Raw genomic sequence first — 23,099 nt, 5'->3', positions numbered from 1 at the left:
ACCTCTGATATACAGGCAGCAAGGGAGGGAGGGGGAAAGCAAGTAGTCGACTCAACTACCCGATAAACCTATTAGGCTTATGGACTAATCAACTATTTTACAACCCTATACTAAGCACATTAATACAGAACTCTTAAGAGTTCATTTAAACTACAGAATTGTATTTCCCACACCTGTCAGAAGCAGTGTAAAGTCTTGGGGGAAGTCAGGGGTAGCAAAGGAGTTGAGAGAGTAAGAAGCAATTGCTGCGAAGCCGCCCGATAAGAAGTTGAAGGGTTGTTGGACATGAGTGTTAAAAGTACAGAACAGATTTTTGGGCGGCTGGGTTGGAATGGCCGCAATACAGAGCCTGGTTGAGCCCTAGCCTCTCCTATTCAGTCATGCATATTTGCTCCTGTCCCCATGTGTCCCTCCACCTGCACTCAGACACCCACTCCCCCCACTTCCATGTAGGCTATGCATCCCCTTCCCTATGGCCCTGCACCTCCCGCTCACGTTTAGCCCCTAACCCAATCTGTCCTTTCCCACTAGCCTTTATGAGTCCCTCTGATCCGCCCCCACCTCTCCAGCAGTCCCATGCTGTCTTGTCTGTCTCTCATATCTCCTGACCTGGCTCGATAGGTTGTGTGGAGAAAGCAGTCTCCTCTTCCCTATCAGAACCCGCTGGCCAGGAGCAGCTGCTGTGTTCTAATGCCACAGTGCCCTCTTATGGGCAAAAGGTAGAGCTGCAGAAACTTTTCAGCAAAAGCTATTTTGTGGTAAAATTTTGAAAAAAATATGCACAGCCTAGGACATATGCACACACACAGTGGTGCATAACTCCCCCAGGAGTAAGGCTGCTATGACCATAGGAATATTTTTCTCTCATATGTCTAGCCTGCCATAAAGGCAGCAGCAGCATGCTTTCAATCTCCAAAGGCACATTATACATTCATTCTTTACCTGATCAGCCCTACTGAAAGGCCTCTCCCATGATCACTACAGGCATTTAAACAGCCACTGCTGGGAATCTTCTAGTCTGGAAAGAAACTTCCTGTTTGCAGCTTTCTCTATCTAGGAACTAGGGTTCATGAAGATGCAGGAGATATGTACCTTCCTAAATTACCCTGTGTTGATGTCAGTTGATTGCCACGGCAATCCACAAGCACCTGCAATATCAGAGAAGCGCTCCTTTCCACAAAAGCTACTGTCACAAGATGATCAGGGCTAAAATTGGGATGTGTATGACATCTAACACTGTAATTAGTGAGTCCCATTGCTATAAACCCATCCACTATTTCTTGCACATCACCAAGAGTCATGATCCTTTGTAGCAGAATGCAATAACTCTCAAAGAAACTCAGCCCCAACAGACTGCTTCCTGAGACCAAATTGATTTGTGACCCATCAGTAGCAGTCTAGAATGGCCAGCTTACACACAGCAATTGATACGTACTTCTCCACCAAGACAACAGCTCTCATTTTGGTGCCTTGCTCTGCAGTGCTGGGGTGAGCTCTGCACACAGTTCCCTGGTCTACAGGTACTGCTCTTCATCCTAGACCTGCATAGCAATGCAATCTCATCACTCAGTGCTTGTTTTCCTGAGCCCAAAATCAACTGTCCACTATGATAGAAACTGTCTACCACATACAGTAGCTCTGTGAATGCCAAAAGTAATCTGTTGTTTTTTCCCCTCATGGCACATAATATGTAAAGTACCTCTGATTCTTGTTCCTATTTGGTTCTCATGATATACTGCATGACCAGCTGCAATGTATTCATAACATGACCACAAGAGTAGATAGTAGGATCCATCCTTTCAGACATGGTAAGCACACAGTAAACAGGAGCTGCTGAAAAATGCTGTGAAATGAAGTTGGAAGCCCACGGAATGATGGGACAGAAAAACTGCATCGTGGGATGTTGAGCCTGCCTCCAGGATGCACTGCGATCCATTCCTAGCTGCAGAAAGTGGCGAGCAGCACAGTGGAACAGCTATACTCATGCACTGCTCTCTGCTAATGCTAGAGCACCAAGAGAAGGAGCATTGTGTGAACATGCAGAAGCAATGTAGTTATACTGGTTTTTGATAGTCTGCGTAACTCATGTTGACAAAACTAGTATAGATAAGGCCTAAACTGAATCCAGGTTAAATTCGATTTGAAGGTCGCTACACACCACACTATAGGCTGCAATTCCTATGGTCTTTTGTAGATTAAAGGATAAAATACCATACTATAACGAAGATATACAATAATTAAATTTAAATTCCTCCACTGCCATTCTTACACGGTCACATCAAGATGTTTGCACAGAGAAGTGTCACCTTTGTAGAAAGAACATTGAGTATGTAGGCATATACAGAGCCAAGATATACACCTTTCAACTAACACCATCCATATTTTATCTCTGCAATCAAAATTGCCAAAGTAGAGGAGCTTAAATTTGTTACAGCAGTACTGGAAAAATCATGTTTTTCAAGTGCCTAGCAGATTTAGGGAAAGAGAAATATTATATACTGATATTAACTACAAATTAAGGCTGTAATACTACATTCATTAGAACCTCTCTGAAGGACAGCATGGATATGTCTAGACTACATGCCTCCGGCGACAGAGGCATGTAGATTAGGCTACCCGGCATAGGGAAATAAAGCAGCGATTTAAATAATTGCCGCTTCATTTAAATTTAAATGACTGCCGCGCTGTGCCGATCAGCTGACTGTCGGCTCAGCACACTAGTCTGGACGCTCCATGGTCGACATCAAGGCATTTGTCGACCTCCTCAGTAAACCTCATCCCACGAGGCATACCGGGGAGGTCGACAAATGCCTTTGATGTTGACCGCGGAGCATCCAGACTAGCACGCTTAGCCAACAAACAGCTGATTGGCACAGCGCAGCAGCCATTTAAATTGAAATGAAGCGGCAATTATTTAAATTGCTGCTTCATTTCCCTATGTTGGGTCGCCAGAGTCATGTAGTTTAGACATACCCTAAGAGTTCTCTGAAGAATCAGGGCATAAGGTGCCCGTGTTTCAGAAATGCAGAGACTGGTTATTTAATAGACTACACACAAAGAACAGATGATGCACTAGCTCACTTTCCCACTGAGTGACAACTTGATGCAAATCAATTCTCACTTGCATGTGGTGAGCACGCCAGCATACTGCTCTTTATCACAATCTAAACTTTTGTCACTAATGTCTTTGTTCATAATGACTTCAACAAACCAAGATGAAATCCTGTATGATGCAAGTAGTTAATCACCACTATATCTAAATTTATCTCTGCCTGGAAACATATTTACAGACATTCTGTATGCAAGCATTTTTTGCTCCAGAAACAAACTATCCATGTACCATCACCTTGAAATGGTGAAGCTTGCGTGTTCCAATGGCCCTGAGCGCGACCCTGCCTGGAGTCATGTATTCCCTTAGAGTCACCCATGGCAGAACAGTCCAAGGGTGAGGTTCCAGACAAAGCATGATCCAAGAAGTCCTCAACAGTAGAGTAGACATAGGATAACTGCATAATAAAGGTGAAACTGTTGTGTAATGTTACAATGGCTGTGAAGGCAGATGAAGGCTACAGCAGATAGATTTCCAATCATCGTGGTGTCCATGACATTGGTTTCAAGCCCTCTATCTGTCCAGGACAGCGTGGTGACTGTTGTGCACCAATATCCCCACTTTAGAAGAGATCCCGCACAGGCATCTTCCAGTTTTTGGGAAAACACTTGCCCAAGTTAAAAGTCCGGTGGTGACAGAATAGGACAATGAGATTTGGAAGTTCCTAGTCACAGACTGAGACAGGCAATGGGTTTGCGATTCAGTCATCTTGCTCAAGGACGGAGGCAGATCGAGCATCTCGGCAGCTGCACCCAGTACTGAGCAATCCTCCTTAGGACTCACTCTGCTCACACCCTACAAGGAGGGGGCTAGAAAAGTTGCCCTTAAAATAGTCTTGCCTCTTTTCCTCTTGGCTGTATGCCGCACCCAGTGGAACCACCACCCCAGTGGTCAAAAACAAAACTTTTCAACTTAAGAACCTAGAACATGCATATCCTGATGGACAACTCAAACAGTGACTGACCAGAGAAACGTACAGCTATCATTGCTTATGAGTGGAATCAGTTTAACATCGATTTTGCTGTCTTGTCTGAAACTAGAAGAGCTGAAGAAGGACAGGTGAAGGAGGAGAAAGGAAAATACACTTACTTCTGGAAGGGAAAATCTTTGGATGAACCTCAATTGTATGGAGTGGGGTTTGCTATGAAGAACAAGCTTGTAAAGTGCCTCTTCAAGGTGCCAGTTGAAGAGTGGCATTAATGAGTGGCTTGTAACACTCTGATTAAGGCTCACCAAAAACCAACACAACTATTGAGTGCGCCTAAGCACCAACAATTGATGCCAATGAGGATGTAAAGGAAGATTTCTATTCTCAGCTGGAAACCATTTTAATCGGAGACCCCTAAAGAAGATAAGATCATTCTTCACGAGGATTTCAATGCACATGGTGGATGAGACAAACCTGTGGAAAGGAACAATCGGGAAAGAAAGAGCTAGCAAAAGCAACTCAAATGGAACCCTGCTTCTGACAAAGTGGGCACAACATGAACTTATCATGAACACCCTCTAACGATAAAAGGACAAGTTCAAAACATCTTGGAGACAACCACAGTCAAAGCACTGGCATTTTCTTGACTACATCATAGTTCACGATGTACTTCTCACAATAGTAATGACAAGTGCTGGTGACTGCTGCACTGATTATCACCTCATTTGATCCACAATAAAAATGGAGGCTGCGAAAGCAGCAGCTCAGGAATAATCGTTAAGCGTGATCACTTGTAAGCATTGTTAGAAGAAAAGCTTCCATCAGAGTTTCTGAAAAAAGCTGAGGAACATTGGAGCCAGCTGAAAGTAGCATTCATCAATGCCTATGAGGAAACCATAGGCTACCAAACCAGAAAACATCAGGACTGGTTTGAGGAGAATGACATTGAAACTGAGCAACTCACCAATGAGAAGAGAATGACATTTTGTGCTTGGCAGAACGATATAAATTTCAATACAAAGAGAGAAGCCTATGCTAAAGCGAAGGCAGAAGTCCAATGTAAAAATAAAGAACTCACGAACAAATGGTGGACTGAGAGAAAGCAAGAACTCCAACATTTCACGGACATCTATAAAATATAGGCGGTTTCCTATGTGCCATTAAGGCTGTTTATGGACCAGCTTGTCATGACATGAACTCCCTTCAACTCTAAGGATGGAACCACACTTTTGAAGGACAACAAAGCCATTAATTTTTGTTGGAAAGAATGTTTTGAAGATCTTCTTAATCGTAACTCCATGGTTACAGATGAAGTTCTTGAGGAAACCCCCCCAATGGCCTTCCAGTGATGAGCTAGGAGACACTCCCAATTTGCAAGAGGTATAATATACCATAAGCAGATGAAGGATAAGACAGCAGGCCCAGATGCGATCCCTGCTGAAATTTTTAAATACGGTGGACCAGAGTTAATTCGGCATCTTAGCCGGCTTATTCTTAAAATCTGGATAAAGGAGGAGATACCTAGTGAAATGAGGGACGCCTTGATTGTTAGCGTCTTCAAGAAATGGGATGAAGGAAACTGTGGAAACTATCATGGTATCTCTCTCCTTGCTGTTGCAGGCAAAGTTTTGGCACAGGTCCTTGCAATCCATCTTTTCCCCGTCAGAAAAAATTTTATTGGAGTCACAGAGTGGCTTCAAACCAGGTCACAGAACTGTGGATATGACTTTCATTGCATGGCAGCTGCAAGAAAAGTGTCGAGGGCCAAACTGACCACTGTATAAGGCTTTGCTGATCTAACTAAGGCCTTTGACTCAGTAAATCGCCATGCTCTTTGGACTGTACTTTCAAAGATTGGATGTCATGATAAATACATCTATGTCCTAAAGTTGCTTCATGACAACATGAAAGTAGCTATCCTGAGCAGCACTGGCTCCCAGAGTGAACCTTTCAAAGTACAAACAGGAGTCAAACAGGGCTGTATCACCACCCCAACCATGTTCGCAGTCTTTATTCTCTCATTTTTACCTAATTGCTGGGAAGCTCCCAGTTGGCTTTTAAATCCTCTACAGAATGGATGGAAAACTGTTTAGGCTTAGCAGGCTGAAAGCTAAGAGTAAGATTTCCACCACATCTATCATGGAACTTCAGTATGCTGATGGCAATGCAGTTTTTGCCCACTCTGAGAAAGATCTTCAGACTATCTTGAATATGTGTGCTGATTAGACCAAAGTGCTCCATTGGCCCTTTCCAAATGAGGTACCATACATTCCACCTATTAAAATCAATGGAGAAGCATTGGAGAATGTCAATCATTTTCCCTACCTTGGAAGTTATCTTTCATCCAAGGCAGATTTTGATGTAGAAATCCAACATCATCTGAGCTGTGTCAGTGCAGCCTTTGCTTGTTTATGGCACAGGGTTTTTGAAGATCACAACATCTGAACAGACATCAAGCTTTTTATCTATCAAGCCATCATTCTCCCAACACTATTAGGAGTCTGAAAACTGGACATCCTACAGACACCTCCCACAGACTTTCAAGTGATATCACCAATGCTGCCTCCGCAAGATCTTGAAGATTAAACTGGAAGACACTAACGCTAAAATTAGTGTTCTGGAAATGGGGAAGACCATGCTAGGATCGAGGCAATGACCATCTGTCAGCAACTTTGCTGGACTGGTCACGTTGTTCGGATGCCAGACCATCACCTTTCAAAACAGGTTCTGTTTTCTCATCTGAAAGAAGGATACCGTAACATGGAGGACAACGGAAGCATTATAAGGACTTGCTAAAGGATAACTTGAAGTGTAACCTTGACACTGACATGTGGGAGTTGCTCACCCAGGATTGCTCAAAACAGAGAGAAGTCCTATGCAATGGCCCCCTGCATTTTGAATTTGCCCACCAACAAGCTGAGGAGGATAAGAGACACAAGAGGAAAGGGACTGTTTGCTAGTCATGGTCAATAGCTTCCTGCTGTACCTGAAAACATCTGTCCTCACTGTAATACAACTAGTGGTTCAAGGATTGGCCTTATCAGCCAACTGAGGGTCCTTAACTCCAATGGAACGTGATCATAATTGGCAAAGAGTGATCAGCCATCATTATGAATACACTGGGCAGAATTCAATTTTCTTTGTATAATTAAAAGTGTTTATTCTAAAGCTTCTCTCAAACTTCATCAATTTAGATTTTCAGTTACAAGATTACAGGGATCACCACCACATGTGAAAAATTTGTTTACTATGAATTCCACATACACCGACAAAAATCCAATCTTTTCAAGCCCAATTATGAAAGACTTCCAAAGACTATACAACAACATGTGCTGATGCTTCTGAAGGGATTAACCAGGTCGTTTACAAATGCAGACAGGTATACCAAATGCACAAAACACACACCACACTATGACCATTTTGATCAGTACTTCATCTATGAAGTTTACATGATGAAATGCTTCACAACTCATATTTAAAGAGAAGTTTGAAGGCTGTCATCAGATTCTAATCTCTGATGGTTGGACTCTTGTTTACAATCTAGTTACGTACAGTTTAAATGATATTAAAGAGTCTACTTTTTTATATCTTCCAACTTTAGCAGCCTGTGGCATTAGGCTTCCTTTCTGAATTAATCATGTTGGCTTCCATGGTGAAAAGAACGTGAGAGAATTATGCACACACTGTACTAAGCAAAATACGTGCCATTTTCTTCGGACTCGTGGCTCATCAGTTTGTGAGAACCAAGATTTGAGAGGAACTTGAAGGAACCATCTATTTACTCCAGACAGAGTACAGTTTCCAGAAGGAATTTCTCTATGCTGAACACAGTTCAAGCCACCCTGAATGACATATACAGGCAGTCCCCGAGTTACGCGGATCCGACTTATGTCGGATCCGCACTTACGAACGGAGCTTTTCTCGCACCGGAACTCGCGGGCGGTGGGACCACCCAGATGCGCAGTGGTCCCTCCACCATGTCCTCCCGGGGCGAGAAAAGCTGCTCTGGGTGTCCCTGGTCTGCTGGGGACCCCATCCAGCAGACCAGGGACACCCCGAGCAGACCATGAACACCCCGAGCAAAGCCACGGAGGCGGCGGGGTCCCGTGCCTCTGCGGCTTTGCTCCGGGTCTCCCTGGTCTGCTGGGGGGGGGGGGGGGCGTGCAGCTAGTGCGCCCCCCCCCCCCCCCCAGCAGACCAGGCTTTTGTTGTGGACGCCTGGGGTAGAGTAGCTGGGGTGCTGCCAGGTTGGTCCTGGGGGGACCTACCCGGCAGTGCCCCAGCTGTTCTGTCCCAGGCTCCAGATTCAGCCGCTGTTGAAACTGATCAGTGGCTGATTCCAGGAAGCTGGGGGAAGAGAAACTCTGCCTCGGGCTTCCTGTAGTCAGCCCCTGGTCAGTTTCAGCAGCGGCGGCTGAATCTGGAGCCAGTTCCGAGTTACGTACAATTTCAACTTAAGAACAAACCTATAGTCCCTATCTTGTACGTAACCCAGGGACTGCCTGTATAACATTATGAAATGGCCAAATCTGAAGGCCGAGCTAAATTCTCTTTGAATCATACTTTAAAGTGAGCCACTTTACTCTGGCAATACTCTATCATAGGGAAATCTCCTAGAGATAAAGCTTGCTAGCTCTAAACCAGTTGGTTCTTCTCCAGAGGCATGTTTGGGATATATGTGGTGGTGTATCTGGAGTGTTCCAGCAATGCTGGGGTCAGCAAAATTGTCTCTAAAGCACCATTACAGCCAGCATACATTTAGCATCACTGTGGCTTCTCTAAATTGCAATAGAAGCCAATGTTGTCTCCAGATACCCCTATGATCAAAGCAGAAAAGCAATGGCAAATCTGCACCTCTTTCCAGATTATAGAGCTCTAGCACACCAAAGAATCTAGCCTACTCTAGTTATGCGCTGCGCCCCCCCTCCCCAAATCCAGATACACCTCAGTCAACTTGTGATTTGTCTTGTTTCCAGAAACTGGACCTTTATACATAAGGAAAATATGAGTGGCATTTCTATTTATATCCTACACAATATGATATGTGCTGATGAAAAGCTCCCTGTAAGAGCAAGGTATTACTCCAGACGTTCAAGGTATGCAAATAGGTATTCTAAAAAAAATCAAATGGAGACCACAAAAGAATGGATACAGCTTATTACATAAAATTTCTTCAAAGATATGGCAGTCACACATATTTCCTCTCTATGGCAGTTTACGTAAAGCATAATTACAGAAAATCCCTGGAGGACTTAACTAGAAAAATGGGGGGGAAAAAAAAAAAACAATACAAAATTTGAAATTGACTAAATTTTGCTTAGCTTGGATCAGATTAACACCTGGAAACAGCGATAGGCATTACAGCAAACCCCACGGACTTTGATTCTTACCTGCTTCCTTTTAACTACCCAATCTTCAGGTGCTCACGGATTCCCAGTTCTGCCTTTCCCTTTGATATTTCCATACCCTCTGCTCCTTATTTCCCATCCTTCCTCCTTTTTTCCCCCTCCCCCGCCCTTCTCCCTATTTATTTTGAGTCTGCACATCCTAAACTCAAGACTCCGGTCATCTGAAGAAGTGGGCTGTGCCCACTAAAGCTCATACCACCATCTACATGTTTTGTTAGTACTACCAGACCATTTGTTAGTTTTTAAGTTTATCCTAAGATAACTATATTGCATAGTTATATCCTGTTCACCCTGAAGGGTTAAGTGAAGTCTTCATGTGTTACACCTGGAATGGAAACATGGAGCCACCTTGTGGTAAAAAGTTAAATAACCTTAAACTAGCAATATTAATAACATGGGTCAGTCACAGTATATTAACAAAAGGAGGAGTCCTATCTATACTGTTTTTCTTCTCATAGCTCCCTTTAGAGTTAATGCATTAGCTATAGTAACTCATTTTGCAGAGTTATATTCCAAGTAAATTCTGAGTTCAGTTATTAGCAGTTAACTGCTTTTCCATTCTGATAAGTTATTCAAGGTTCCAGATATTTACACCCTCAAACGTAGAACGTACTCTGTTTCAGTAGTCAAACTCTCTCAGTAAGGGTCCTACTGCTTAGGATCAATTTAGAAACTCATTTCTAGATGTCTATATATTAAATCAGTCACATTTAATATAAAGTATGTATGTATGTATGTATGTATGTATGTGTGTGTGTATATATATATATATATATATATATATATATATATATATATATATATATATATATATATATATATATATAAAATAAAATAAAATAAAATAAAATAAAATAAAATAAAATAAAATAAAATAAAATAAAATAAAAATATAAAAGCAGAATTACAGTATTCAGTATGGATAACAATTATAGCCAAGGTGAAAAAACTACTCATATAAAAAACAGTTTTGGTAACTATGCAAAAATCTCATTTTCTTGCTGTTCAAACAAGCTTACCTTTTATAGGGCTGAAGAAGTTAAAAAAAGAATCATTGGGTACTTGTTTGGTAATTGTTCGAACTGTGCCTCGACCCTTGTGTTTCTGCTTCTTCTTGATTGTTTTAACTGTAACATTCTTTCCTTTCTTCCACTCAATTGTGCACCTAAAAACACAACACAAGAAAGTATTTAGGGCAAAAAGACTTTTGGGGGGAAAGGGGGAAAAAAGGCATTTAGTGCAATAAAAATTGAGGCAGGTTATTTCTAGTTCTAGATAACTGAAACAGGCTTAACATTTTGTAAAGCAATTTTGAACATAGTGTACTTGCAGTTACAAGGACTAACATTTAGTGTACAAGTCAACATTTTTTTTCAATTCAGGGGCCAAATTACCTGTTCATACTCTTTTGCACAATTTTGTCAACAAAAAGAAGCTATAAAAACGTTTTGCATCTGGCCAGGGAAGTATTTCCTTTTTGTAAAGGAATCCCTGGGTGGGATAGCCAGGGTGCCACTATGCTTCTAGCACATCCTCTTTGAAAGACAGACCAATATCTGCTCATGCCAGGGATCAGAAGAACCCTACCGGCCTCAGTCAGGGAACTGTGAAGGAGACCGTCATCTTTACAATCCCCTGTACAGCACAGCTTGTACTAAATGACCAAGGAATTGAACTCCACATGTACTAAATGACAGACGGCTTACTGTTTAGGTCCTTGCTGTCAGAATGGCATCTGACTTGGTTCTCAATGCACCTCAAGTGAGAGACTATATATCTGGAGGATGAACTTCAGTAATGACTACTGATACCACCAAATAAGATGCAATGCAAGAAGTCTGGTCTGAACTGAAATAAACTCTTAATTAAAGGAGGCTGCTTGGCACATCCAGCCAACAGTTCAGTAGCCAAAACACATCTCGTTCCACAGATGGTGTCTCAGAACAATTTGGTAATTAGCTATTACATGAAGAGGGTCAGAGAACAATTGCTTTCTTACTCTACTGTTTTCAGTAGTTAAGGAATGTCCATTAATGTAGTAGGTGTCTAAATCCGCAGTTTGGGTGCTTAAGTCTCCAATTTCAGCACCCTCATTCCATTTTTGGCTCCACTGTGATCCACAACTCATTAAACTCCATAAGCCTGTATATTTTTTCCACAGTAAAAGTTCCCTACTGCATGTATTCCTGCCTCTGACCATGCAGTGCTAGCTTTCTTTAGATGACCAGACACCCTTCTCACTTCTAAATCCCAGAATGATTCACAGAGGAAGACCAGTATTCAGATGCTTATGCCATGTGTAGGGCCTGATCCAACAGGCATGCTCAGATGTTGCCTACCAGATTGGGCTCCATTCAAAATCCATCTGCAGGATGAGGAGATGGGGATGGTTACATCTTACAACTTTCTGTCCAACAGGTAGAGCATTCACCTGAGATGTGGGAGAACTAGTTCAATCCCTTTCTTCTACTCTGGTAGAAAGTAAGGATTTGAATAGAGAGGTCCCCAACCTCTCACAAGAGTGCTCTGCACTGAACTGTGGAAACAAGTAGTCCTGTAGCACCTTAGAGATTAATAAAAATATACATAGGATCATGAGCTTTCATGGGTAAAACCCATTTTATAGATGAGTTGAACTATGGGATAATCCAATGAGACATTTGTGTTGAAGCTATTTCACTCTGAATAATAAAAGATTTGTTGAAGCAGGGACCTCAGACACAGGATCATCCAACTCCCATGTAGATTCCCCTCCCCCCAACCACAGGCAGAGTCACCAGGGAACATTGTGTCAATTGTTTCTGAATACAGTATTTGTTTGAAATATTCTGGACACTTGAGGCACGGTAGCAACTGTGCTGAAATCCAAGCACCCTGCCAACATACCTCTGCCAAAACTAGCACCTCTTCTGTCTTGCTGGGTGATGGCATACAATGTTGTGAACATGTACACCAAAGACATGTATACCAAAGACCTACAGATATCTTGGCTAGGGACATGTGTCAGAAACACTGCCAAGAATGCCTGAACTCCAGTCAATGGGCTGTCACTATTGGCAGTGGCTGGGCCTGTGCAAGCTTGTAGCAGATACATATGCAGGAGGAGGGATCCAATTTGAGATCCTCTGAAGAGACACTGGAAAGCCCTTGATCCTGTCTGCGGACACGATAAAGAGCTGGGTTGACCTGCAGAAGTGCTTGGTGTGCTCCAGGTAGAATGCCAGGGCATACTGAACATCCAAAGTGTGCAGCCATCTCTCCTTGTTGGAACCCTGGGAAGAGATCCTGGTTGACATGAAAGAGGGACACTACTTTAGGCAAGAAGGCTGGATAGGGCCGCAGCTGGACCTGGTCATTACAGAATATCATATATGGATGCTAGGTGAGGACTTTAGTCTCAGATACTTGCTTCACTGAGGTAATGGCTACAAGTAATACAATCTTCCACAACAGATGAAAGAGATAACTAGAAGCCATAGGATCAAAGGGTGGGCCTCTGAGCCTAAAGAGAATGAGGTTGAAGTCCCATTGGGGAACTAAGTATCAGAGGGGTAGCCGTGTAAGTCTGAAACTGCAAAAACAACGCGAAGTCCTGTGGCACCTTATAGACTAACAGATTTATTGGAGCATAAACTTTCGTGGGCAAAGACCAACTTCGTCAGATGGATGGACTTCGTCAGGACATGGGGAACTAAGTCCTGGACCAATGAGAAGAACCTCTCAAGGCCTTTTTGGAATCTGACTGACATGTCATATGGGAACACTCATGTTCCCTAGATGCAATGGTGGAAGGGATATGACTGATAAATGCACATGGATTGAAAAAAAGAGAAAGGCCTTGGTGCTTCTAGTGGACCAAATAACCCAGGATGCACTGCACAGATGACAGGGTTAGAGATATGCTACACTCCGACACCTAACAGGAAAACCTCTTCCACTTTGCCAGGTAAGTTGCTCCGGTGGAGGGCTTTCTGCGCTCCAAGAAAATGTGCTGTACCTGATTAGAGCAGGTCTGTACTTCTGAGTTAGGCCATGCAGCAGCCAAGCCACAAGGTGAGCTTCAGCTGCAGGAACCAACTGTGGTCCTATGAGAGTAGGTCCAGGTGTGTGGGTAATGGCTACAGAGCAGCGACAGCTAGGATCCATGAGCAAACCACATCAGTGCTTGAGAGACCATGCTAGGCAATCATGACAACTCCTGCCCTATCCCTTTTGGTATTTGACAGAACTCTTTTCAAAAGTTGGATTAGCATACATCTGAATCTCCTGCATAGGCCTTAGAGCAGAACTGAGAAAGCTTCCCATTCTCTGCGGTGGTGAACTGGTCCACTCAGGGAACTCCCCACTTTTGGAAGAGCGTATAGACAACCTCCGAGTAGAGCAACCATTTGTGGTGAAAGAGAAAGGTCCTGTTTAGGTGATCTGCCAATATGTTTCAGACACCAAGGAGATATGAAGCTTCCAGGTGGATTGTATGTTGGAGGTAGAAGTCCCACATAGGGATGTAAGCGAACAGTAGACTACCCGATAAACCTAGGATTATCAGGTAGTCGAGTCAACTACTTGACTTTTCCCCCACCCCCAATGCCTTGCTGCCTCTAGGGGAAGCAGGAACTGATTCTGTGGGGTGCTGGCTTAAAAGCTCATTCTCCCCCAACACAGTCTCTGCCATGATGCCAAACCCCACTTCCCCAAAGCAGCCTCTGCCACCGGCAGGCCCAGGCCAACATGGATAGGGGCTGCTGGACCCGGCACAGGCTGGGACTGAGCAAGCCTAGCTCAGTCCCAGCTCACGCTGGGTCTGGGACCTACCCCCTGCTGCAGCTCTACACTTTAAATGTACTAGAAGCAGGGTTAGGTCCCGGACCTGGCATGAGCTGGGACTGAATCTTCCCTTATCAACTAATCAAGTGGTCAATACAAATTATATCAACTACATCAATGACGGGGAACCTCAGGCCTGAGGGCTGGATGTGACGCCTCGCTTTACTGGATCTAGACCCTGAGGTTCAGTATTGGGGAGCCTGAGCTGGAGGGCTGGAGCACAAAATCTACTAGCCAGGGCCCCCCTAGGTTCTTGTGTGCGAGGGGATGTGGAGTGCCTTTCTCCTTAGTCAGTAGCTTCTCACTTGTGTGCCGCCTCAACTGATTTTTCTGTGGGTCAGTGGCCTCCAATCCCAAAAAAGTTTCCCCACCGCTGAACTATATGATTAGCCAATTACCCACCTCTTAACATCCTTAGTCCCACAGGCAGATAGCTTCCTGAGAGTTCCTGAGCATACTCCTCCTTGCCTGTTGATACAGCAGGCTCCCCACAAGCACCAGCTCCCAGGGAGCTGCCTGCCCCTCCGTGCTGCTGCTGCCTCTGATACAGCGGTTACACTTTTACAAAAAGACGCGCATTTTAACATCCTTACTTTCCTATCCCTTCATACACAAGGAGTGCCACTCTGGATAGGACCACCATGAACAAGATATCAAAGATGCCATCAGAGAGCTACACCAACTCATCTGCCTGTTACCCTAGGCTCACTATCATTATTCAGCAGCTCCTGATGTGCACTGCTATCATCCTGTGGTTCTATCTGTGATGGTCCCACCACTGCAAAGGCAGAAGCTGGGATAGGCACGACATCCTCCAGTTGGTGGGCCTCTGCCACAGCTGGCGGAGGCTTGTGGGCACACTGTTCTAGCTTTCTGTCCAAATCTAAGGGCAAGTGAGAATCAGTGGCCAATCTTCTCTTTGATGTCCCAATAGAAAGCTTTGGTTGAAGGTCCCTCGTACCTTTGTCATCCTGGGCTTGAAGATCTTACAAACTTATTACTGATATGAGCTTCTCCCCAAACTTTTTAAACCAACTTTTGAGATGCTGATAATCAGCATCAGCTTCCAACAGCAATCACAAAGATTAAACCCTGGGGAGTGGAGCCCCATCCTTCAAAGATATCTATAGCACCCAAAAATAACTATTAAGGCCACAGAATAACTATTTATAACACTAAGAAAAACCACTGGGTAAATGAGTACTTCGAGGCAAGAAGAGGTTCCAGAACCATCACTGGCTGTATGAAGGAAGTGGGGAGCCTGCACTGCCCTTCATACTGCAGCATATGAACATCACTCCAGAGGGGGAAAAACTTTCAGTCTGAAGATGTTAAATTTCAATTAACTCATCGACTATTCAATAAGAACTAGTGCATTCTGCCTTTGAAATATCACATGGAGCCAGGAGTCAGAGGGGGAATCCCCGCTGGCCCCGGGCTCCATGCAGCGTTCCAACTTCGCAATGTACAAGAGCCCCTGCTGGGGACTAAAAAGGGAACTGAATTGCTTTTTAGGCTGGTTCCCTCCAGCACCCCTTCCTCTATCCCCAATTTGAGGGGATGCAACTGGTCGACTAGCGTGTTGATTATCTTATAAGTTTTGGCTTACAGGGTAGTCGACTAGTAACTTATATCCCTATTCCAGACCTGGTGTATAAAATGGAATGGACGTGACCAAGCACTTAAAGAAGAATGCTAATGTAATGTCACTTGTGATAGTAGGGTATAAGAGGCAGGTAAATTCCCACTAAGGACCAGACTGAGACCAGCCATTAATTCTGAACCAAAACAACTTTTAGCTACTACCTACCTAAACTGAATTTAAGCCAGTGACTTAAAACTGAAAGACCTGTATCCTCACTACTAATTCCTTGAACTGCAGAGGTACAGTTTTAAATGCGTATTATATTCCAACATGATACTTGAGTGAAACTATTACAATTCACCACCTATACCACCAACTTCATGCTTTCACGTCCAAGATGTTTTTCTGGTATAAACCTTTACCAAGATAAAGAAAATAGAGTTCTGGAGAATGCAGACGAGAAAGCTCTAAAAATATTTTTTTTAAAACCCACAAATTTTTCCTTACCCCTCACAATCAACTATTTCAGGGCCTTCAAATGAAAAAGGATCGGTCTTGTCTGGCTCTGACTTCATCTTGTAGGTTTTTGTCAGCACTGAATTAGTAAAGTAGTCATTGGACTCGAAGTGGAACTCTAATGAGAAAGACTAAAAGAAAGTTCAATTATTGTTTTAAATTATATCCGATTTAAAAAAAAAATCAGTAGGACTACCAAATTCTTCATAAATACGGGTAGAAAACAATTGAAAGGGCAGACATTAAACACATAGCTACTAACTGTAGTAATTTTTAAAATTATAATTAATAAATAGGCTTGGATAATAGTCAAACATCATCAGACAAGATATAATTTAAGATTCTAAATTATAAGAACACGTAGGAAAACCTCAAAAAAAGTTAAATTTAATAGAGTACACTCTACCAAGGTCTTGATTCAGTCTTCTCTGATCATTCTGCAAGAGCTGGTCACTATACAAACTCATTAAGATTTTTAGATCTTAATGGCTTAGATCTAAAAAACGGAACTGAATTGCTTCTGTAACATTAGTTTCTCTCTCATGGCACCTAAAGATGTTTTTAGTTGAAATCTTCACTTTAGCATTTCTTAAGATTCTTATAACTTGTGTCAAAATAAAATTAAAAGCTAGAAATAGTGATTTTTTAATCTATATCTGAAAAATGACGACACAAGGTGCATTAAGTTACTGAAAATAACAGTTTCCATTGAAAATATGCAAGCCCCTGTACAAAATAAATTTTCAACTTACATAGCTTTCTAGAGCAAAATGCACAAGGCTCCACACACACACACACGATTAAACAAGCACCAATTTAGAAATTAAAAACAAAACAGTTTTAGTTATGCATAAGCAAAAAGGCATCTGGACCTTAATAGCTGTAGTTTCTTCCCCATATTCAGGTAACTTGGAAGAGCTAATGTAGTTTATACTTTATATAAAATTACCTCTGCAATTCCTCCTCCTGCACAGATGCTCTGGGGAAGGGCTATAAGACTGGCAGTTTTGGAGACAGGGGAGAGTGCTTTTGAGAAAGCTGAGCTCCATGCTCTGGATCAAACCCACGAGTGGATAGTTTACTTTCCATGGAAACTTTTCTTCCTCAACTATGTCACATTCAGATCAAGTTATAAACTTTTTCAGACAGCAAGAGAAGCAAGCTAGTATAATTCTTGGAAGACTTAAAAAGCCCTCTTTTCTCTCCCCACTCTAGCTTGTCTGCTGCTAAAAAGATACATGATCCTTTTTATACACCCACTGGCTGGTTGTTCATTTGCCACTGTTGTTAAATACAACGGCTGCCTTGGGGGATAAATGCAGAAGCCTTGAAGCCCGGGAACAGGCAGGATGGGAAGGGGGACTAGAAACTAGACATAACTCGGCTGAAAAAACTTAACAGCGAATAGTCCTACAGCACCTTAAAGGACTAAAAAAATGTAGATGGTATCATGAGCTTCTGTGGGCACACCCCACTTCTTCAAATTAATCATGGGGGGGATGGGGAGGGAAAGAAAGGGAAAAAAGGAGAAAAATACTGTCAATTAGAGTGTCCATGCTAAATGAGGCTAACAGAGTGGGCTGTAAGTATTCTAAGTACCCGATGCTTGGCTTTTCATGTCAATAGTACAGACAAAAATAACCAGTGGAGTTATTTTTGTATTTAATGTGGTTATACTTTGATCCTCTTTTTATGGAGTGGCAACTTACTGAGTTTGTAAAACTAAAGAGGTGAGAGGGAGACTTGTAAATAATTCAGTTTGTCTATACTCAGCATGAGCCCTAAAAATCAATCTATACTTTATCGGTCACTGATGAGGTTGACTAGAGCTGGGCCAAAAGAAAAAAAAATAGTAAACTGCCACCTTCCCACCAGGCATTTTGTGTGGCAAGAGAAGCAATGAAACAAATCTCCAAGTTAGGGGTGAATTCAGTTAATAGTTATGGCTGAGGGGAAAAAGAAAAAAAGGGGGGGGGGGGAGGAAGGAGTGGAACCTAAATAAATACAACAGAAAACTGTTTATTTTGAAATATTTTTGTATTTTATTTAGAAGTTTTAAAAATATCACAATACCCCCCCCCCCCCCCCAAATCAAAAAGATTTGGCACCAAATGAGAGGTTTTGTTCTGCCCAAAAATAAAATTTTCCCTTTTGTTTTGGTGATAAAACAATTCAGCTATGGTTTAAACCTCCCCAAGCCCCCCAAAAGACGGGGGAATCAAGTATCTATACAATCTCAATGAATACTCATGTTACATAGTTTAACTGAGGGCCATCATTTGGCCAGCAGACTCTTTACTATGGGTTAGTTTGTGAAAACACTTGTAGAGCTGTTGTGCAAACAGAGCACATCTAATATGGAATTAGATAACTTTTTCCTCCACCCACAAAATTTTTCAGAAAACTAAAGAATTAAGGTAAGCAGATGCATTAAAAGCAAATACACAAGTCAGAAAAATACTCGAGCAATATTATTTTTAATGGCATCATTATAACTCTCTTCAGGATAATAGCTCAGAACAATATTCAATGCTTTTTGACTTGATTATAATTAATTTTTGTTTAGAAAACCACTTGTAGAAGGGATAGTCTGCAAGTGAATCACTGTTGCTTCAGAGCTTAGTACCTACCTACAGGATCTGGATAGCTAAGGGTATGTCTACACTACAAAGTTAGTTCGAACTAACAGACGTTAGTTTGAACTAACTTTCATAGGCGCTACACTAGCGCTCCGTTAGTTCGAATTAAATTCGAACTAACGGAGCGCTTAGTTCGAATTAAGGGCTGTGTAGCCCCTTAATTCGAACTAGTGGGAGGCTAGCCCTACCCAGGTTTCCCTGGTGGCCACTCTGGCCAACACCAGGGAAACTCGTCTGCCCCACTCCTGGCCCCATACCCCTTAAAGGGGCACGGGCTGGCTATGGTGCCCGTGCCAGGTGCAAGCCTGCCAGCACCCAGCCAGCAGACCCTGCACCTGGCACGGATCGAGCCACCCACCCGATGTCCCCCAACCCTCCCCCTCTTCCTGGGACCAGGCTGGCGGCTCCCGGGAGCTTGCCCGGGACCGCAAGAGGCAGACACCCGCCTGGGCTAGTGCGGACATCGTGGACCTCGTCCACGATCTCCGCACTAGGCACAGGAACGTGGCCGGCTAGGGCAGGAGAGCTGCCAGCCTGGCCACCCAAAAGCAGGAGTGCATGAAAATCAAGGTGGTCCACTGAGACCCCCGACCCTGAGCTTACAATGGCTGTCCTAGGTCAGACCAAAGGTCCAGTAGCCTGTCTGCCGACAGCGGCCAACCCTAGGCACCCTGGAGGGGATGGACCGAAGACAGTGACCAAGCCATTTGTCTCGTGCCATTCCTCTCCAGCCTTCCACAAACCTTGGGCAGGGTCACCACTCCTACCCCCTGGCTAATACTACTCCATGGACCCAACCTCCATGACTTGATCTCACTTCCCTTTAAACTCTGTTCTAGTTGTAGCCTTCACATCCTCCTGCAGCAAGGAGTTCCACAGGTTGACTCTGTGCTTTGTAAAGAACAACTTTCTGTTACTAGTTTGAAGCCTGTTACCCATTCCTTTCCTTTGGTGTCCTCTAGTCCTTCTTTATGGGAACTAATGAAGAACTTTACTGTATGCACCCTCTCCACCCCACTCCTGCTTTTAGAGACCTCTATCCTGTCCCCCCTCCGTCTCCTCTTTTCTAAGCTGAAAAGTCCCAGTCTCTTTTCTAAGCTGAAAAGTCCCAGTCTCTTTAGCCTCTCTTCATATGGGACCTGCTCCCAACCCCTGATCATTTTAGTTGCCCTCCCCTCTCCCACACTCTCTCTTCCCCTCTCCCACCTCCTTTTCCCAGTCTCCCCCAGTTTTGTTCAATAAAGACAGATTCCATTTTTGAACACAATTGTCCTTTATTTTGTACATCAAGAAGAGGGGCTAGGGAAGGGTAAGTGGAAGGAGGTGAGGGAGGAATGGGGTACGCGCCCCTGATAGGGAGGACTGGGCTGGTTCTGCGGGCTTTTGGGGTGGAACCTCTCCTGCAGCCCCCCGATTGCCCCCTCTCCCCAGATGGCAGCCTGCGGCAAGTGCAGCCGGTCTGATGGCCGAGTGCTGGGATGTGCCCAGTGTGGGTACTCCAGGCACTCCAAGCCAGGACTGCTTTGCAAAGCGGGGCACCCCTGAGAACTGTCTGTCCGGGGTGGGGGTCGGGACCCTTTAAGCACAGCCCTCGGCTAGCCTGAGACAGCATCTCCACGCTCTAAGTCCTCCTCTGATGCCCTGCCGGCACTGCTTCCGGACATCCTTAAGCCCGGTTGAGGGTCCACTTAATGTGGACATGCTAGTTCGAATTAGCAAAACGCTAATTCTAACTAGTTTTTTAGTCTAGATCCGTTAGTTCGAATTAGCTTAGTTCGAACTAACTAATTCGAACTAAGTTAGTTCGAATTAACGTTGTAGTGTAGACGTACCCTAAGACTGGAAGACCATCTCTCCTACAAACTGTGACTAATTCTGCTAAGTACTGAAGATTAAGATTTACGGATGTTATTTATGGGCAAGATGTATTGAACATATTTGAAAAACTGAACAGAGCAAATTACAATATGAACATGACCCCTCAAGTATCAAGATTTGATTATATTCCTTTAAACCAGTCCTTCTTGAACATAAGCAACGATGCTATAGTCATATTTGATTACAAACTAATATTCCATGCAATTCCATTAATTTATTAATTTGCAGCTATGCCTCTGAAGCAAACTGTTTTATTAGAACATGGTAATTCAGAACATAATTAGGCAGTAAGTACTTAAACAAAAGACAAAAGGAGAGAGTGCAAGTACTGAAGTTACACATACAATGCTGTTATTACAAACGGGAGAGTCATTTTTTCAGAAAAAAATCACTAATAGCCCAGAGAACAATTTTCCTAGAAAATGGGTAAGCGTTTCAGTGTCTTTTCATGAAGTTTGTTCCCAAGTCTAGAAGAGACATAATTTGTCAGTCTTCTATTATTGGATTTAATGTAGCACTGGAATGGAACCCATTACCAGGAAGATACTGTCAACAGGTTACGAACAGTGCAAAAAGCAAGAAAAGAAATCCATTGTTAAATTCTGACCTGAAAACCACAGTATTACTGCAATTTTGTTTAAAATACTTTAAACCAGAAGTGGGGAATATCAGGCCCAGAGACTGCATCTGGCCCCTGGCTTCCCAGGATCTGGCCCCTGAGGCTCAGGCTCCCCACCCCAGCAGTGGGCAGCCTGCGCTGGTGCTCCAAGCTCCCCTTCCCTGCTGCGGGGCTGGAGCACACAAAAGTCTACTAGGCTGGGCCCTCTCTTGGCTATAGTATGGGAAGGGAATGTCTTTCTCCTCTGCCATGTCAGTGAGAGTTTGGATTTTTTTTGCACTTCTCACTTGTGTGGCCCCCAACTAGGCTAAGTGGAAGTATGACATTATTTGTAGAACAGAATGGTTTTTATTAGCATTCTCTCAACTAGGGATGTAAAATCCCGTTTAATTATTTAACCAGTTAAATTTTAGGTTTAACTCAATTAACTGATTAAGCAGGGCCAGGAGGGGAGGGCATTCCAGCCAGGCTGCTTTCGACCCCCATGCTGGTAGTCCCTGCCCTCCCCCCTGCAATTTACAGCTCACACCGCTGGTGGAGAGCTATTCCCTAGTAACTCATTACCAGTTCACATCCCTACTCTGAACTATACTTTAAGAAGTTTCATTTGGATAAACAGATGAGAACCCTTTAAAACAATGGTTTTCAAACTTTTTGGCCCAGAGTCCATGCCATTCAATGCAAACCTTTCTGCGGACCACCAGCTGGAGCCACTCATGATGACAAAATGCCTTTGCTTATCTCTAAAATACCTTAACTATTAAATTATTCACATTAGGCTACTGGTACATAAAAACAAACAAACAGTAATAACATAAGGGGGGGGGGTGTATATAAGTGGCAGAAAAGGAATTAATCAAAATCATTAAACAGATTAAGCACTTTTACTTTATCTTGTTAGTTTACCAAACTTCATTCTGAATAAAAAAGGTTTTAACATTCTCTTTGTTTATGGCAAGGGTGAGGAACCTTTGATATTTCTGTGTGTCAGTGGCTCGACACACCAATCAGGGCCACATTAAATTGAAAAGCAAAAAACAAAAGAAACCTGAGCCTTCACTGGTGGCCCCCAACTGAGACATCTCACTTACCTAGCACTCCAATTCCACAGAGGATGAGACGGCACAGGGAGGACCAAGGTACAGGGCTTCCCACAGGCCAGATTAACTTTTCAAGGATTCCGGGGTTAACAGATTTTTGTGGGCCCCTGTGGGCTATAAGGTGGGGCCAAAAATGAAGGACTCAGTGTGTGGGAAGGGGCTACGGATCGGGGTAAGGATCTGGGCAGGAAGTGGGGTATAGGAGGGAAGTGAGGTCTAGGTGAGAGTAGTGAATGATTCTTTTTTATCACTAATTTGTCAGTATTAAACATGGCATAAGTAGCTATTTCTATTTTTCAATAAAAAAAACTAGTTCATTTTTTAAGCCTAATTAAAGGAAGGGAACAAAAGGAAGTAGAGCAGAGATAGAGTTAAGAGTGAGGATTAAAAAGATTAGTTAGAATACAAGAAGGTACAGGAGGAAAAAAAAACTACCTGTACTAAAAATCTATTCTTAAAACCTGAAACTAAGAATCTTTGCTCAGAACAGTAC

At 43.2% G+C, this 23,099-nt stretch overlaps 1 protein-coding gene and 1 non-coding gene across 5 annotated transcripts in view; both read right to left on the bottom strand.

The window, feature by feature from the left end:
- The window catches only part of NAP1L4 (nucleosome assembly protein 1 like 4), a 71,465-nt gene that overhangs the window by 21,140 nt on the left and 27,226 nt on the right, over positions 1-23,099 (bottom strand). For all 4 annotated transcript variants that reach the window (XM_075928136.1, XM_075928138.1, XM_075928137.1 and 1 more), the window contains exons 9-10: positions 16,362-16,501; positions 10,465-10,610 (exon numbers count right to left, since the gene is read on the bottom strand). In XM_075928136.1, coding sequence (XP_075784251.1) covers positions 10,465-10,610; positions 16,362-16,501 — 286 coding nt within the window. The remainder of the gene's footprint in view (positions 1-10,464; positions 10,611-16,361; positions 16,502-23,099) is intronic.
- On the bottom strand, positions 21,341-21,459 carry LOC112547732 (small nucleolar RNA SNORA54). Its single transcript, XR_003091544.2, has one exon. It is a non-coding gene; the product is annotated as a small nucleolar RNA SNORA54 (small nucleolar RNA).

Source organism: Pelodiscus sinensis, chromosome 4 (assembly GCF_049634645.1).
Source record: "Pelodiscus sinensis isolate JC-2024 chromosome 4, ASM4963464v1, whole genome shotgun sequence".
Taxonomy (NCBI): Eukaryota; Metazoa; Chordata; order Testudines; family Trionychidae; genus Pelodiscus; species Pelodiscus sinensis.
This window is presented reverse-complemented; position numbering and strand designations above follow the sequence as displayed.